An 18611-nucleotide genomic window follows, 5' to 3' on the forward strand; every position below is an offset into this window, starting at 1 on the left:
TGTGTAAGTCACAACATTTTATGCTTAGTATATTGTAATTTTGATATTAGACTGATATAAACATGTTGTTCTGGACTATGAAACTATGTATGCTTTCTTTTGGGGTGGTTTCCAAAATTTAAAAAAATACATTTCTTTCTTTTTTTTTTTTTTTTTTAATGTTTATTTATTTCTGAGACAGAGAGAGATAGAGCATGAGCAGGGGAGGGGCAGAGAGAGAGGGAGACACAGAATCCGAAGCAGGCTCCAGTCTCTGAGCTGTCAGCACAGAGCCCGACACGGGGCTCAAACTCACAAACGGTGAGATCATGACCTGAGCTGAAGTCCATTGCTCAACTGACTGAGCCACCCAGGCACCCCCCAAAATACATTTCTATAATAGGAGAAAGCTTCCTTAAAAAAAATTACCTGAGGGGCACCTGGGTGGGTTAGTGGGTTGAGTGTCCAACTTTGGCTCAGGTCATAATCTCAGGGGTTTGTGGGTTGGAGCCCCATGTTGGGTTCTGTGCTGACAGCTCAGAGCCTGGAGACTGCTTCACATTCTGTGTGTCTGTCTCTGCCCCTCTCCCCTGTCTCTCTTAAAAATAAATAAACATTAAAAAAATTTTTTTAATTACCTGAAAAGAGGTAAATATACCTTTTCTTTTCAGGCTACAGAAGTAAGTCACAAATGTTCAGCAGATTAAATTTTTACATTTACTTCAAAAAAAAAATCTTTTGGGAAATAACACTCTTAAAAATAACCAAGTCTAATATACCTAACACATAGTAAGTATCCAATATTTTCCTTAGTATTCTTTTTTGCTCCTGTAGGATATTTCTACCTATTGTTTGTTTTCTTACATCTGGAAAGAATATATTTTTTTAAAATGTTTATTATTTTTGAGAGAGAGACAGAGGGCAAGCAGGGGAGGGGCAGAGAGAGAGGGAGACATAGAATCCAAAGCAGGCTCCAGGCTCTGAGCTGTCAGCACAGAGCCTGACATGGGGCTCAAACTCATGAACTGTGAGATCATGACCTGAGCCAAAGTCAGACGCTTAACCGACTGAGCCACCCAGGCACCCCCAGAAAGAATATTTAAGTTATCTATAGCTTATGAGCAAAACTTTTTCTAAATTTATAGAAATGATAAAATAAAAAGATCAAATCATTTACAGAGATTTTTAAAAACTATAGCCCATATGATTTGCAACCATTCTCCTCTAACCTCCCTGTCCCCTCTCCTGTGGCCTTTTGTTTGTTGGTCGAGACAATGGAGAGGAAAAGACTAGTGTGGAATGGCAGGTCTTCCTAAACACAGGTAACATAAAAAACAAAACAAAACAAAACAAAACAAAACAAAACAAAACACCCACAAAAGACTACTTTTCCTGTATTCAAATGGCAATCCCCCATCTTTTTATAAGAGGAAGTCCAAAAGAAGCAAGGATTCAAAGCAATGCCCAGGACTGATAAGATCTCTACAAAGCAGTCCTTTGAAAAAGCTGTCACAGTCTTGCTAACCTCATCCCTAGAACTTCTCACCAGATAAAGACACACCAGATTCTCTGGACCCACAGAGCCTTGGCCTGTGCACTAGACTCACCCTTAAAACCTTCATTTCAGACTAACAAAATCCTTCTAGCGCCTTTAAATGAAATACAATCTTCCAGGAATTCTGCAATTCTGGATAAATTTGTTAATGATGTTCCAGGTATGTGTGCAGCATCTGTTTCCAGGTGCCACAAGGTCCCTAAGCCAATTATCCTATTCATTTTTTTCTCTCTGGGGACAGGTTTATGTTTAATCTTTTATCTCTATTAGATTAGAGGACTATTGTCCCTGGGGAACCTTTGCCCTATTAGATACATTCCTGAAGCCCATGCATAAAAGTTGTAATGTTAAAGTGAAACTAATGTCTTTTATCAACCCCCCAACCCCTGCTTAAAGATGTATTACCCCTTCTGACTAAAACATAATCAAACTTAATAATTTACAATTGGAGAAAGAGAAGGAAATTTATTGTGACATCAGTAGGATGGCTCACCTCTAGCTTAATCTGAGAAAGTGTATTTATTTCAAGTAAGATTGTGCGGTTCAACGTCCTTACAAATTGTGTTTATGTTTAGCTGTACTGCTTTTTGAAATATTTATTAAAAAATGCATTAGTTTTTAAGGAAGTGTTTGTTACCTAATACTAAATACATCATTGTAAAATGATAGTCCTATTATAAAATAGTAAATACTCTACAGTTAATGCAGAAAAATGGGAGTAAGACCACACGCATAATCACACTACCCAGAGGGGGGCCGGGGCGGCTCAGTCTGTTAAGCGTCATTCTTGGTTTCAGCTCAGGCCATGACCTCACGGTTCATGAGTCTGAGCCCCGCTTCAGGCTCTGTGCTGACAGTGTGGAGACTGCTTGGGATTCTCTCTATCCCCACTCCCCCTTCTCTACCCTTCCCTGCTCACGCTCTCTCTCTCTCTCTCCTTCGGTCTCTCAAAATAAGTAAATAAGCTTAAAAAATCCCCACCACCCTTGTGTATTCAGAATATTAAAAAGATTATAGAAAACTGGAAGAGCAAAAGGAGAAATAACCACCACTTTACCATCTTTATACCAACAATTACCTTTAATCATTTTGTATTATTTTCTTCCTGATCTTTGTTCCTTGCGCATACATTCCCACCCACCCCTCATTGTAGGTAAGTCTTTGGACTTCTTTCTGATTAGAGTAGATGGTTTGAGTGCCTAGTAAAGAACTAATAATCCCCAACAATTAGCACAGTTTCACTAAGAATTGGTCATGATAAATTAATACCTTTTTTTCTTAAAAATAAAATCAGATGAATAAGTATCTTTATTATTGTTTCAATATCGCACTGGACAGTGTCCCAGAATTCACTTAAGGACAATATAAAGTGTACTGGATAATAAATCAGATACATTTGAATGTGAATGAACAGGCTTGAGGATCCATACATATATGCATTCGTCTCCTCAACACACAGACTGCAACTACATGCCAAATTCTGTGATAGGCATGGATTTCAAAGCTAGAAGAAAAAATACTAATCTATTTATGAGTCAAATGCCAGAAAACCACAAAGGAAGACCGAATGGATTCTGATGGGTGGGGAGGACCAATGATTTTTAATTTGCATTTGAATACACAGGTGTGGGATGAAGGAAGGTGATTTGGACCCATATTTGAATGGCCTTTCAAACCAATCGAAACAATGTGGAGTTGTCATACAGACCATGGGAAACCACTGAAGGTTTGTACCACAGGAGTGACAGGATGGGATCTGCAACTTAGTCTCGAAAGACTAAGAGAATAGAGTAAGGGAACAAAAAGTAAGGTGGGGGTCTGAAGGAATAGTGGCCATGGCAGTGAACTAAGAGCAATGGAACCAAGAGCCAGACCACACAGGGCTTGTGGGGAGGGAAACAATGGTGTTGAACAGTGACATCCTGTCCCGAGGGAGGTAACAAAGGAAGTAGAGCAGGGGAACTGAAGACGTTCAGTTTGTGAAATCACTGGTCTGAGAAGACAAACCCAAAGAATGTAGGATGGAGTCAGCATCATACAGAGCAGTACTTGCTAAGGCAATTGTAAGAATTACCTGGGGAGTCTTGTCACAGTACCTGGGCCCCTCCACAGACCTACTCATTCTGAATCCCTGACATGAAGCCTGCACATGTGTATTCTGAAGAGAAACAACCTCCTCCAAATGAGTCTGGCCCAAATACCTGCTTAAGGATCAAGGACACAGCATGGTTCTCAAACTTTTTTTACCCCAAACTACCCTCTTCAGTAGAAAAACGACTCAATAATTACAAAGAATTAGAGAAGAACGAAGTACCAACCAAAACGATGCAATCACAAACAATATCAGCAATCACAACATACAGGTTCAAAAAAGTATTTCTGCAAAAGTATTTCTGTGAATGTATGGGCAGTAATCAAAAACCACCACAACTCAAGATAACCCTGGTGGTTTTCTGATAAGAATCCTTAAAATCTCCAGAATGCCATGTACAAAACAGAAGCTTTGTAATGTTCCAAAGGACCACAAGGATTCTAGTGGATTAGAATTATAATTCCCTCTTCCTCCACCATTATTCTCTATTACAGACTTGCTCATGTTAATGTATATGTACCCAATTTTAATAAATTTATTAGCAGTCTACTGGTCGGCCACATTTAATTGTCCAAACCAAAAGTGTGCGAGTCTTAATTTTTGATTTCTCAGAAGTATCCATGTGGATTATGAGTGGACTGCAAATGATGTGAGAATTGGCTTAGAAAAGAAAGTCTAGAGAGGAAGTAATAGCAATTTTCAAATGCATACACCATGGTCATGTGGACTTGGTTATTAAATACAGGTAGGGTCAGCACTAGGGCTAATAGAAGCATAATGGAGGGACACAACTTTCAGGTCAATATGTAGAACAGCCTTCAACAATCAGAGCCACCCCAGTGGAATGGACTGAAGGGGGCTTCTTAAGAAAGTCCTCAGGTTCTGACAGTGGATGACCAAGTTAAGAAGAAATTGCTTTCCCCAGTTAGGAAACTAGTCTTAATGACCACAACACATGTGGGAATGCTATCTATAACCTTTTCTGCAGTCAAGAAAATATAGTTAAAAAGATACTTGATAACCTACCTAGGTCTTTCCTTCTAGCTCCCCCCAAAAAAGTAAAAATGAACAATGATATGAGGCAGAAAGATATTATCCGTTTTTCCCCTTCTGTTTAGAACCTTTACATAATGAACATTGAAATGTTCTGAATTCAGAACAACCAGCAACAATAATGGTTAGTGCCATTGATTCTTTTTATGTGGAATATGACATGTTTTTTGGAGCCATCAATTGAATAAAACAATCTAGAAAAATGTTTATGTGATTTCAGATTCACTGTGCATTATTAAATAAAGTAGGTAACCCTGTCAGCACATCAGAAAATATTTATTCTAACTAGCTAATTCTCACCTTATTTATTCTATTAAGAATTTAATTCAACTTATAATGAAAAAATTTAAATGTGTCAGGCAGTACATCATTTTTGAAACTTCTTTTAGAGGGATGTATGCAAAAAAGTTTGAAGAATACTCCTTTAATCTAGAAAATTCCATACAACCATTTATTTTTTCTGATTAAGCATCATGATGTTCCTAGACCTCTTACTCTTAACTTTCATGTCGGTACAAAGTGTTATACTCCTTTGTGGGGCCATTTTTCATGACCACATAGTATCTACTCTTCATGAGAATTCCTACCTACAGGACAATAAGAGAGAGCACAGCATAACTGCTCTGACAAACAAATGCTTCTCAAATTTGACCCCAGAAAAGTTTTTTTTTTTTTAATTTTTTTTTAAGTTTATTTTTGACAGAGACAGAGTACGAGCATGAGCTGGGGAAGGGGAGAGAGAGAGAGGGAGACACAGAACCCAAAGCAGTCTCCAGGCTCCGAGCTGTCAGCACAGAGCCTGACGCGGGGTTCAAACTCACGAACTGTGAGATCGTGACATGAGCCGAAGTCGGATGCTTAACCGACTGAGCTACCCCAGAAAAGTTTTTAAAAATTGCTTCATTTCCTGGGCCCTTGGGTCATTCTCCACGTATAACTGCTACTGTCAAAACCACAAATTCCAAGAATCTGCAACACTAGGTCTGAAAGAAGAATGTCTCTATAGTTGACAGGGGCCCAGGGGGACAGTCCACTTATAACTTAAGTATCATTACCTTAGAGGTTAGTTATAAAACCTCTCTAACAGCACGGCACACTTTACCTGTGCTGCCATCACAAAGAGAGGTACATAAGCTGCCCACTGCAAATGCGAACTCCAGGCCTGGATGGGGAGCTATTGGTTTGTGACTGCAGGAATTCTCCGGGTGAAATTCCAAACTGGTCCTCTATGCATGGAGACCGAAGAAAGAGGCAGATCACTCCAGATTGGTAGGTGGCAGTTTTAATAAACAAGGGGATTTATGTATGAGGCTTGTCTTCAGAGGCTGCAAGACAAGATCTCTACACCTGCCCGCCAAATCTTAAGAGTTTGTATAAAGGCCTTCACAGGGTTCAGTCACAAATACAGTCCGGATGGTCTCAACAACACATTCCTGTCTCAAGGCTGTGTCCCTGAAGTAGCGTCTAGTATGGGAACAATGGGAAGAACATACATCTCAAAAACAAGGGTGGGGGAAGGAGAATCTTCCAAATGCCCAGGTCCAGTTTGAGGGTTGAGAAGCAGTCATGTGCTCTCAATGACCTCCTTCAACTGAAGCTAAGACAGGAAGGAATAAGCACATGGAAGTAAAATCCTCACATCCCCTGAGAACCTCTAATGGACTTTCTTGTCTCAAGAATGAGAAAACTGGGAACCTTAAAGAAAGGATTCCACTTAAGTTTCTCGACCACAAGCTCACTGCCGTTCAGGTGCATAAAAGAAGATTGATGTGTGATGCTCGCTTATTTTACTTTGCTAAGAAACCAAACAGCCATGCTTCTCTTATTGAAATTAAAAAAAAAAAAAATCATTGAGCAAGGACAAAAGACTTACTTGAAGCACAAACTTGCAAGCTCATAATGCCAACGTTTTTAGCCACTATCATTTCACTTATTAATATGGAATGATTTTACCTTTAGTGTAACATAATAAAGACACTATCACACTTTCGATGAATAAATTATTAAATGAGATAATCTCAGGTGTTTTATAGGAAAGAAATTAGTAATCAGTGCCTGTTACGAGGACTGCCTGTATTTCACACTGTTACATGTGATTGAAGATAAAGCATAGCTTCTGAAAAGTTCCAAACATTTATGGTAGAGTTGGCCTCCACACTTTTTTTTTAAACCACATATATATTAACAATGTTTTCTCTTGCTGGGATCTTTCAAATTACAGATTTCTTGATAGCAAAGTTGATGTCATTTTTTCTTCTTTTTTCCCTCAATGCCTCTACCTTGGTAGTGGCTCCCAGGTAATGGGCTTTTTTGTCATATTCGGAGGACTGATTGCACAGCCATTTCGGGTTACCTCAGTTATACAGGAATTTAATTATGACTTCTTTTTCCCTTTTGATCCCATAGAGTCTGTGGTGCAGACAACAATAAAGGTATACTAAATATCACATACAGTCCTGGACACTGTTCTAAGGGCTTAAGGTATAATAAATTGTCTAATTCTCACAACCTGCTAAAGTAGATTCCATCATTATCACCCCCAATACTAATGCTATTATCATCTCCCAATTTAGAGATGAGGGAACTGAAGCAGAGGTGCTAATTAATCTGCTAATAAGATGGCCACTCGGCTGCTAAGTGGTTCAAAAGTAGGGCTTGAACACAGATACATACACTGGTTCCAGAGTCAATGTGCTTAACCACCACACTATAATACCACAGTGGATACTCATCACCACACCTGTGGAAAACTGAAAAATAAATGCAAATAAGAGAGTCCAAAAATTAGCAGGAAGTCCAAGAGACTACTCCTTCTCTCTCCACATTGAACAGGAGCCCAGTCTCCCAGTCTTCTCTCCTCTCTCCCTTCCTCCCTGGGGCTGTTGACTTACAGGTTATTATAAAGAGATCAGCACAGTTGTTTCCCTTAATTCAGAGTGTGATGGAAAATACATTTCTATTTCATATACTAAAGTAGTTGTTAGATCTGTTCCCAGCTATGGAAATTTAGTGTACTAGGGTCACAGAAGTCACTCTAGAGAAGAAATTATTCACAACCAAGTAGTCATGCTGGACAAAAGCTAATATCCTTAATATATCCCAAGTGTAAGCAAACAATAGTTAACCAGGAAAGGCCTGGTACAGATAATTTACAAAAGCAAATGGAAAATAAACCCAAATAAAATTTTTGAAACTCGATAGAAATAAAAGAAATATAAATTAAAGCAATGGGACATCACATTTTATATTAACTTATCAAAGATTTTTTAAAGGTGATCATCTTCGGTGCTAAGAAAGATGTGAAAACTGTTCTTCCTTGCTGGAGTGTAAATTGATTCAACTTTTCTAGACATCAGCCAGGCTCTAGGTATCTTGAACCTTAAAAAGAGTAATTCCCCTGGATGCTATAGTTTAGATTTATACAAAGAAAATTATCAGATAAGTAAAAAAAATTAATATATAATCAGAGCACTAGTTCTAACAGCAAAATACTAGAAACTTAACATGTTCAACAATAAGGCAATGGTTATCTAAATTAACTGAAGCTCAAACAATAAAATATTAAGTTGCCACTGGAAAATGTACTTATGGAGGTTTCAGTGAGATGTTTATAATTTAAGAGGGACATAAGCAACATAAAAATTTGTAATGAGATGATATGTAAATATAAGCGCCCAGCACAGTCCCTGGCACATAATAAGAAACTCAGTCTGCCAATGCTAAGTACTGAATCATTTAAAGTATGTAAAAAACTTGGAAACAAGGCTGGAGGAAATGTGGCAAAACAACAGTGGATGCCTCTGGATAAGAATTAAAGATGTTTTATTTCCTGCATCTTTACATTTTCTAATGATTTCATTTCTTTTTCCCATATTTCTCACTTTAGAATGAGATAAAGAATTTAAAACTCATAAGCAAAACAAATAAATGTACTCTTTACTTCCTCACACTGCAGGAACTGACCTCGAAGAATAAGGCCATCCCTGACCCACACATTTTTTTTTCTTCCTCTGTCCACACTGGGTGGCTCTTTACCAATAGCTACAAAAATCTGCCTGGAAGAAAGCATGGCTGGAGGCAGCGGCAGGTGGAAACAGACTCCCAGAGTCTAGAACCAAGCTGAGAGAGTATGAGTCTCATGGAAGAGAACCAGACAGAAAGCATGCTTTATAAGAAAGGTTCCAAATCTGTGTGTCATAGTTTGAGACAAGATTGGACTATTTTAGGATAGGAACATCGATAAAGGTGACAGGCTTTCTCCACTTATAAAAGTGTTGCTAGCTGAACAAGTAACGTTCAGGAAATATTTCTTAATGATTAAATTATTTATTTATCTATATAGTTTATGTTCATTATGCTCATTACAACATTTATAGGTGTTTTCGTATTCTGGCCTTATGTGTTCAGGATTTAGAAGCTAAGAGGCACTTGGGAGATCATTGACTAAAACCACAAGTTCCTGACATGTTTACAGTGCTGCAAGTTTTCAAGTGCGTTACTTATTGAGTTCAAATAAGGGGATGATTGAGGCCTCAGTGACAAACTCTTCAGTGGGGCTGGAGCCCATTTCTTCTCTTTTTAACCCTACGTGCAAATCTCAACTTGTATAAGCACACTGAGCCTCATTTCCTGTTGTAAAAAAAATCAAAAAGATAATACATCAAAGGGTGGTTGGGAGGATGGAACAGTTAACATATGCAAAACATTTTAAAAGAATACTTGCAATTAGTAAACAACTATGTATCAACTATTAGGATCATTACTTGAGAATAAAGAAAATCTACCTTACTTTTTAAAGATCTTTAAATCAAGTCTGTCGAACAGTCATAAAATTGAGAGGCAACTACAGACCTGGATATTTAAAGTCCCTTTACTGGGCTTCCTTCCCTCTTATTGTAATGATAACCACTGCTAGTTAAGCTTTTAAATGCTTAACACACCCAAAGACTTCAATAGAAGCCTCACGCATTTAAAAAAAAAAAAAGGTTTCTGGAGTAACCCTTTTCATCTAGCCCTTTTTTTCCCCCATCGAGCCTCCTAAAACAAGATCATAAAATTCTCAACTTCAAAGCATTTAGTTCCACTGAACTCACTACACCTGAAAAAGTCAATTACCCCAGTTAGAGTGGGCCTAGGATCTTAAATTTTTTTTTACGTTTTATTAACAACACCTGATGAGTAGAAGGAATGACTGGGCAGAAAACCTTGAAGGTTGTGGCTATCGTAAACTATATGAAGATTTTTAAAAATTTATTAATAATTGGGGTAAGTCCAAGTACTAAATGTTCCATTTTTGCAGTTTTAAAATGCTTATTAAAATCGTATTATTTAACTAGTTTAAAAAAAAAAACATTGCCAAAGTCAATTAAATTGGCACCTATTTTGCAGCAAAGTCTAAAAGTAGGTCTAGGTGAGCAAGATGCTCTTCGAATACCAAAAAACAGAAAAGAAATGGTCTATAATGGGCTATCAGGTTTCATATTTTGAAAGTCACTTTAGTATCTTTATGTATGTGTGCACTTTTGTAGGTAAATGCCTATATTTTCTTAACAAAGATATATAATAACCATGCATTTCATGGGTCTTTTCAACAGTCTTAAAAGAAAGATGTATACTGTTCCTTAAGAGTTAAGGGATAGTCAATTCAAAAATTCAGTCTTAGAACTCAAAGGATCAAATAAAGAACTAAAACATTAGCTCCAAGAATGAGTGTTAATAAAATTAAGGGTTGAGCTAAAACATTCGAAATTTATCTTTAAAAAATGGAGTTACACCTATTTCACTTAAAATATGTGATCCTAAACCTAAGTAAAAACTATGAGGCCCCCTCTCCCAAAATACATTCTATCAGTGCTATTCCCCTTATCATTTTGCAATTAGCTATAAAATCTTGAGAAGGAAAAATACTAAAATGGGAAATTCTGAAGGAAATAAAAGTTTTAGAAAAGTGTATGAGTACCCATCCAGCAAAACTGCTTGTAATCAGCATGCCTTATTTATCTCAGGAAAGTAAGTTTAAATCATTTTCACGTGTACATTTTGGGGGGCAGACAGCCTTAAAGTTAAATTTTAGAAAAATCACTGTGAGTGACTGATTAAACAGAAGTTTTTCCTAAAAATATTTGTCATTCCAATATACTAGGATAAAGAACCCTAAAACTGAAAACTGTGAGTGCTCAGTACAGAAATGAATCAGGAAAAACACAGAAGCCTGAACATAAGAGAACTCACATGGACCCAATGCTTTGGAATGGTTTTTGCTCAACAAGCTTAAAACTACAAATTCATTTTTGACTCTAGAGCAATAATGTTTTTAAAAAGGACTAATCTATTTCTAAAATAAAATTGTTGAAAGTTACATATAATTAGGGATGCTATTTAAGCTCTGAGTAACTGCCAAAAGTTACCCATTTGTACCCGCCTGTCTACACACACAATCAGAATATAGATAGAGGACAAAGTTATGAGCCTTAACGTTTCAACAAAGCTATGTTACATTTTTGTTCAGATGTTTCTAAGGTTATCAATAGAAATGATATCTGTGGTATAGGTAGTAACTTTTCTAAGTAAATGCCTGTGCTCTTTTAACAAAGGCCGGTAGAAAGTTAATGGAGGCAGGCAGATTTGAAGGTAGGGACTAGAACATTGAACAAGAAAAGGTAAATAGCTAAAGGAAAATTTGTGGACTTTTGTCCGCTTCTTAGTAATAAAGGGCAGCTCAGCTCACCTAGGTCCATACATGAACAATAAGTGGATCACTGAGATAATGTTTAGATCATTTCAGAAAACACTGAGACCTAAAATGTGCAGATCATTGAAGCAAAGATGAATTCTTGAATTAACTGAATAGTACCACGCTCCATTTTGCTTTGTTGGCTAAAGACTGATTGGATGCTTATTTTATGCCATCCTAAGTATTCACACACCCTTCCCCGCCCTCCACCAGCTTCTCCAGGGTCTAACTTGAAAGAATCTTCTCTTAAGGAAGTATGCAAAGCAACTCTTAGATCTGGAGTGAGTTGACTTTGGAGGTAAATGACAATAGGATCCTGATACCTTTAGAATTATCATCATCTAACATCAAAAGCAACAAGCAACAAGCCTTCTTCACAAAATTTAACAAAAGGCCTTAAGTAAAAATTTTACATCATTTACAACTAATGCTAATATAGAGATGGATAATATGATCATAAAATAATTTCCATTATCCCTGGGAATCCTAAAACACTTTGGTGTTTAAGACTGCATGAAAATACAACATTTTTAAAAAGACACATGAAACTTCAGATCACAGTTCCCACATATTTCATTACTTTCTAACACTGTAAAGTAGGTCATATTTCTCTTCTCTGTGCATTTTCTCAGACTTCTCATTCTTTTTTTTTTTTTTTTTTAATATTTTTTAATGTTTATTTATTTTGGAGAAAGAGAAAGCGCAAACAGGGGAGGGGCAGAGTGAGAGGGAGACACAGAATCTGAAGCAGGCTGCAGGCTCCAGGCTCCGAGCTGTCAGCACAGAGCCTGACTCGGAGCTCGAACCCATGAACTGTGAGACTGTGACCTGAGCCCCAGTCAGTTAACCAACTGAGCCACCCAGGCGACCCTCAGTCCTCTCATTCTTAACCTAGTAAATATTAGGCCAATATCCCAGTGCTTTCTAAAGTTTATTGAATGACATGCTAAATTCCTCACACTTAGGACTTCTCAATCCTAAGGCTAATATGAGCTGTGATTCCCCAAAGTGGAAGGAAGCAGGAGTATTATGTGGACATAGTATTTTCCTAGATAGCTGACCAAATTTGTATTTGCTGTAGTGGCAGATTAAATGAGACTCTGGCCTTTCCTGTTTCATGGGAGTAGACTGCAGTATTCTCCAGTCATTTTTCTTATAAATGAATACAGAACATCTCAAGGATTCTAGGGATTGATGCAGAACAGTTGTCACTACAGAAAAAAACAACAGCTTAATCCTATGCCTGCATTTTAGAAGTTTGACAGACATGATGCTGTTTTGAGTAATATACTCACACACAGGCTTACAATATTTTTATGTTCTTTAATACATAAATTGTCCGTCACGTTACTTTCTAAACCTCACATATAAGAAGGTATAGATGTACAATTCCTTTTAAATAGTGTTTCTTCTCATTTTTTTTCCTTAGTAAAAACCAATTTGTAGATACAAAGGTTTTCTTAAATACTGAATCCTAAAATTGCCTACACTATCTTATAGATCCTAAAATACAAAACACAAAATATAAACAATAAAGGCCTTATAACCAACGCCACCGTGGGGGGAGTGGAAAGGAGAAAGTCAGAAAAATATACAAAGCAGTGAAAGGCTGGATGTGTGAAAGATGCCAAAGGGGAGCGGGGGAGGGTTTCATGAGGTTCTAGGCAAGGCCTGTGATGACGTCACCTCACATCCATAATGTTACAGCAGTCAGCACAGGCCTCCTGCTTTCCTATTGGTGAACACCGTGTCAGCCGACATCAGAAGATAATCATCATTGGCCAGACAATTACAACTGGAGCAACTAGCATCCACCGCTGTTAGCACAAACCTGGCAGGCTGCTGAAAGAGAAGGCAGAGCCCAGCTGCCCTTCTCACTCAATGAATTTTTATGTCGCCTTGCCTTACCAGTCACCATGTGATTTCGCTTCCTTGCAAGCAGCACTTATAAATTAAATCAGCTATTAGTGAAAATAACAGGTAAAGTCCAGACATCTCATTAAGGAACAAAATGCCTTTCTTTTCAATGTTGTAAAATCACAGGGCTTTTCAGTGTAAAATTGGAAGTCAAAAATGCTATTGAGGCTAAAAGCATGCATTTTGCTCTACCTCTACCTCGTCTAATAAAATATCATCTACCAGATAATATTACCCACGGAATTTTTAACTTGACATGTAGTTTCAAGATGAGGTTTCAGGATGATTCTCCAAGGGAAATATATTTATTACTTTGCATTTCAATTGCTTATCTAATTTATTATACATGAAACTATCTGCTAGAAAATTAAAAAGGTCTATACTATTTATCCTGTGTTTAAGACGACTATAGGGTTAATAATTTGTAAAAAGCAGCAATAAATAAACTTGATAAACTTGCCACAATTGAACAGTTTGGTGTTTATACAAGTACCACTCCAAAAATAAGGGGATCATAACATTAGTATGTATTAAGGTAATGAATAGGGTTTATTTAAGCTCCTTTTAAATAATACTAAGTAGTGTAGACAGCATACTGACAAAACAGCACGCCTGGCCTTTCTCATAATTCTTCAAAAGACCATGTAGCTCATTTTTGAGAGATAAGTTCTAAATCTAGAAATTAATAAGATTTGTTTGAGGCTACGTCTAAGACATTTTAAGGACAAGTGCAAATGATTGCTCAAAAGACAGAGTAGATGTTTCACAACATTGTGTGTTTCCTCCAGAAACTATTTCAAGCCATTTTGAGTCCTGGAAAAGATAAGGCTCTGGTTTCCTAAACTTCCTCTAGCCCCAAGAGGGTCTAAGCCTTGGTTATAGAGCTCCCTTCTATTAACAAGGGAAATGAAAAGAAAATCATTTTCTTACACACCTTGTTCAAGACATTTTTGCGGTTGGGATTTTGGTGAGGAGGGCTTATAAAATTGGGCCCCTATGATATTGGGAGAAATGCACACCCTCTGGGGTAAAAGGAGATAGCAAGACAATTAAGGTCAGGTAGACGTGCAAGGAAAGAGTAACAGCTAGCAGGATTTTTGACTGCAATATGCAAGCCAAGAACATAGGGTCAACCAAGAAAAAGGAACGGAAAAATCCCAATATAGGACTAGGATGCAGTATTCAAATGCAGTGGGAAGACCAAACCTGTTAAGCTTCAGGTATTAACAGGTAGTGCTGGCAATAAAATGGGCACCAATCATCATTTTAACTCACTGGATAAGCATTTTCTCCAGCATCTGCGTCGTACGAAGCACTCTTCAACGTGCTCCGTATAATCACGAGTGGAATGGGACAAGAACCATGCCCTAAAGAGCTGATGAGGCACAGAGAAGGCACAGACATACTCGCAAATATTCATGTATATAAGTAAGAGCCAGGAAAGATGTTGCCATTAGAAAGGTCTGTAAAAAGCTGTAAGAAAACCGTGGTCAAGACTCAACAGGAGAAAACAGCTTGGCGCATTTTTGCCATTTTCAGTTCCGGGGAGGGCTAGGCCCTGTCTGGTTCAGTGTGTACTTGTTGAGTGAATGGAAAGAAGAGGCGGGAAATGGTTACCTGGAGAAGCAACAGAAAGTGGCCTCAGAGAAAAGGCAACCAGTAAATAAGAGGCAATATCCACCGCTGTGGTGCAAGGGAGGGCTGGCCCACCGGGAATGGGGGCAGCCACTGCGAGGGGACGCCGGCTCCAGATAGGCAGGTTCAATAAAGGTGCAGCAAGTAGGAGACAAGGCGGACTGGAAAACAGAGCACACAGCGCTAATGGGGGAAGAAGATGCGCTCGAGTGGTGTGGCAAGAGAACATGACAAACAGCTGCAGAGAAGACCCGGCCCCTCAGCTGCCCCGCGGCGCAGCTTCCAGCGCCTGCGGCCTCGGGCCCCCGCCCCCGCCCCGCCTTCCGCGCCACCCTCAACGCTGGAGGAGGAAGTGCCTCCGGAGAAGGTCCCCAGGCCGCCGAGGCCGAGAGGGGGTGGCTTCCCAGGCGCCAAGACCCTTCAGTGTCTGCACTCCTACAGAATCGAGCCTCCCCGGTGTTCAACCACCTTCCGGACCCATCTTCGGTGCTCTCCGGCCTCGCCGGCCCAGGAGGGGCTCCAGCCCAGCGCCCCAAGTGCCTGCCGCACTTCCTGGGCTTCCGAGAAGATCGTGTCCCCCAGCTGGCTTCCGGGTCTGGCCAGACGCGGCCCTCGGACCCCCTCACGCCCCGCACCCTGTGCAGTCCCCCAGCCAAGCCGCAGCGGGTGTGGGTGCTCCGGGCCCTCCACGCTCGTCCCCAACGGGCCGGGCCCAGCCGGCGCGCTGGGCGCAGGGGGCGGGCTCCGCACGCCTGCAGCCGCAAATGGCCAGCGGGCCTCGGGTGGGCCCGCGGGGCGGGAGGAGGGGGGCGCGGCGGCCCAGCCTCCCGGGGCCAGTCGCAACTCCTGGGGACCGGAGTAAAGGAAGTTGAACCTCCCTCCACCAGCTCCGGCCCGCGGCACCCCCTCCTACAGCACCAGCCAGCCCTGACCCCCCGGCGCGCCGGCGTCTCTGGTTTCCCATTGAGGAGATGGGGGAGGGAAGGCCGGTCGAGACCGCGCGGGGCACGCGCGCTAGAGCACGCGGCGGCGGGCGAGATCCCTTGGCGCCGAAGAGCCTCTCCGCCCGACCCTCCCATCGAGCACCCAGGAGGCTGCAGGCCACTGCCCAGCTCCGGGGTGCGTTGAGCTTGCACTTTACTGATAGCCAGACCCAGGTTTATAGGGAGGAAGGGAATGTCTGCCACAGGAGCTCGGTCTACAAGGAAGAAGCGAGATGAACACACCCTCCCCTGTTAAATATTGCAAGGTGACATAGGATCGTCTCCCACACTGGGATTTTCAAAAGGACTGGCGGAGGAAACAGTAAACAAGAAAGACTCTTTCCCTATTGGAAGTTTTTTCTGGGGAAAGGCCCCCAAGGACTCTGCGGACCGAGGGGTTTTTAATCTGTGTCTCAACTCCAGTCAACAGCTTCCTACTGAATTAGAACGGAGTGTGTCCAAAAGGCGTTTCCGTAAAACAGAAACTTAATAATGGCGTGGCTCCACTCGCTGGGGTTCATTCATTTTTATTACCGTTTTCATTGTCCCCTCCCCCCCCGTCGCCCCCGCCTCTTAATGAAACCGGAAAGGGATCCGCGCCGGGAAAGGGGTCCAGGAAAGGAGAAATCCGGCCAGGGAGCGGTAGAGAGTAGGGCAATGAAGTAGGAGGTCTGCAAGGAGAAAGGAAGGACACGAGGGATGGGGAGAGGGCGAGGACTAGAGCGCGCAGGCGAGAGAGGGTTAAACGGAGCAGGAGATCGGGTCCTTCCTTCACTGCCTTTCACACTCAGCTTGCTGGAGGCCAAGCGAGAAAATCCAAAGCTAGGTGAAAACCAGAAGGTTGCACAGGTAGGGAATCTGGACTGTGGCATCTCTCCCGCCTTCCCAGTCGCGCAGACATCTACTCTATACACACACATGTATGATCTACGTTATATAATCTGTTAAAGATGTATGTGTAGCGACGGTTCACACAGGGGCACTCACAGACCCACGCGCTTCATGCAGCCCCAGTGGCTCCTGCACCCGGGAGACCGGAGAACTCAGCCACCACCTCTCTGCTGCCCGCGATTCATCGCTCCATTCACGCCCCGGACAGAAAATACCGACATTAAGGCACACAGCGGGGACGCGCAGGGCTCCCGGGAAGAGTATCACGCGAAAGCATCACCTACCAGTTTTCCTGCATCCACTGGATGGCTTCATTCTCGTTGAACTGCTTTTCGAATTCATATTCTTGTAAAGTCAACACTGACATGTTCATTGGGGCTGATCTTCGGAGTCGCTACGTGCTCTCTACACAAAATAAAATAATCTGTAAAGCGCTTGATTTCGAGTGCTCTCCTGTGGATTTTCCCCACCCACCCCCCCTAGGTTTTCCCCTCGCCGCTGGGTCTCCGGCGGCCGGCCTCTCTCAGCCTCTCTCAGCTACATCCAGGGTTGAGCATTGCCTGTGCCACGGCTCCCAGCTCCTAGCTCTGGGGTTCTCCTCCTCCCGGCGTCCGCATCCACCGTCGGAGGAAATGACTGCCTTGCGGTCTTAGTGCCCGCACGTTTGTCCATCACCCTTTCTACTTGTCTACAGGGAAATCTCCTCCCCCTCGCGCGATCGGAAAATTAACCCTTAGCGAGAGAGAGCGAGACCTCTCGGCCTGAGGGGGTGTTTTGCTGACGCGAAGGTGCCTAGGGGCGTGGAGGAAGGGCGCCGAGGAGGAAGTCGCCTCGAGGTCATCCACAATTCCCAGTCCCAACCTCGTGGGCAGCCTAGCCTGGCCTTTGAGTGTAGTTTCCGCGTGCGGGGCGCAGCCCCTAGGCGCGCGGACCCGCGAGCTTGGCTACTAAATGAGAAAGAAATAGTAAAACCTGCCGGCTGTCTCGCCAGCAGAACTCCAGGCAGGTTTGCGCTGAGATCACACGTGAAAGGAATGCGCTTCCCACCTCCTTGCTCCTGCCGTACCCCCGGGGTCCCCCACCCGCGGCTTTGACTCACCTAAACCCGCGGCGCGGCAGCCCGCAGAGCTCTGCTCAATCACCAGCGGGCTGGGGATGCGGAGGATGAAGGGGTGGAAAGTGGAGAGTGACTAGTAGCCGGAAGAGGGAGAGAGGGTAAGTGGAAGAGTTAGGTTCGGGGAGAGGTACAGTTAATGAACTGAGACAAAGGGGGTAAGGAAGTTAGCAGATAGAAGAACTAGACCTACTGGTCCAATGCAAAAACTTCATTTGTATGCCTGAGAAATTTCGTTTTATACAGATGCAACAGAATCGTGTTGAGGGGAAGGCTAAGTGTAATGTTGACCCCCTACTGAACCCCCAGGCTCACTGCCATGTCCTAAACTCAGCGTCTATCTACATCCCCTCTTTCTTTTCGGAAGGAAAAGGAGTTTCTACTCAGTCCATCCCTCCACTTATTCTCCACAAGTTTGGAAAAATGAGACACATGAGACATGGAGGTATCTAATAATTAATCTATGAATGTAATTGTAAGCTTAAAATATAATAAGGAACCTATGCTTTAAAAATTAGTTGGACATTAGGACCAAGAAGAAAATTCCCTTCTTCTGGCGCACAATTTCCCCACCACACCTCTAGTCTAAGGAGAGACTATTTTCATTCAAAGTCAGGTTGCTTGGAATGTCTGAAAAGTGGGAACTGGGAGAAATATCT

General features: G+C 41.7%; 1 protein-coding gene across 1 annotated transcript in view; it reads right to left on the reverse strand.

Moving 5' to 3' along the window:
• Window positions 1–18016, reverse strand: part of ELOVL6 (ELOVL fatty acid elongase 6) — a 143888-nt gene extending 125872 nt beyond the window's left edge. The window contains exons 1-2 of the mRNA XM_047091365.1: window positions 17938–18016; window positions 17123–17243 (exon numbers count right to left, since the gene is read on the reverse strand). Of these exons, the coding sequence (XP_046947321.1) occupies window positions 17123–17211 (89 nt within the window). The 5' untranslated portion in view covers window positions 17212–17243; window positions 17938–18016. The remainder of the gene's footprint in view (window positions 1–17122; window positions 17244–17937) is intronic.
• Between the last annotated feature and the right edge of the window lie 595 nt (window positions 18017–18611).

The sequence above is a fragment of the Lynx rufus genome, unplaced genomic scaffold (assembly GCF_022079265.1).
Source record: "Lynx rufus isolate CCGP_SWC_20201006 ecotype Redwood Valley unplaced genomic scaffold, mLynRuf1.p SCAF_3, whole genome shotgun sequence".
NCBI classification, from domain to species: domain Eukaryota; kingdom Metazoa; phylum Chordata; class Mammalia; order Carnivora; family Felidae; genus Lynx; species Lynx rufus.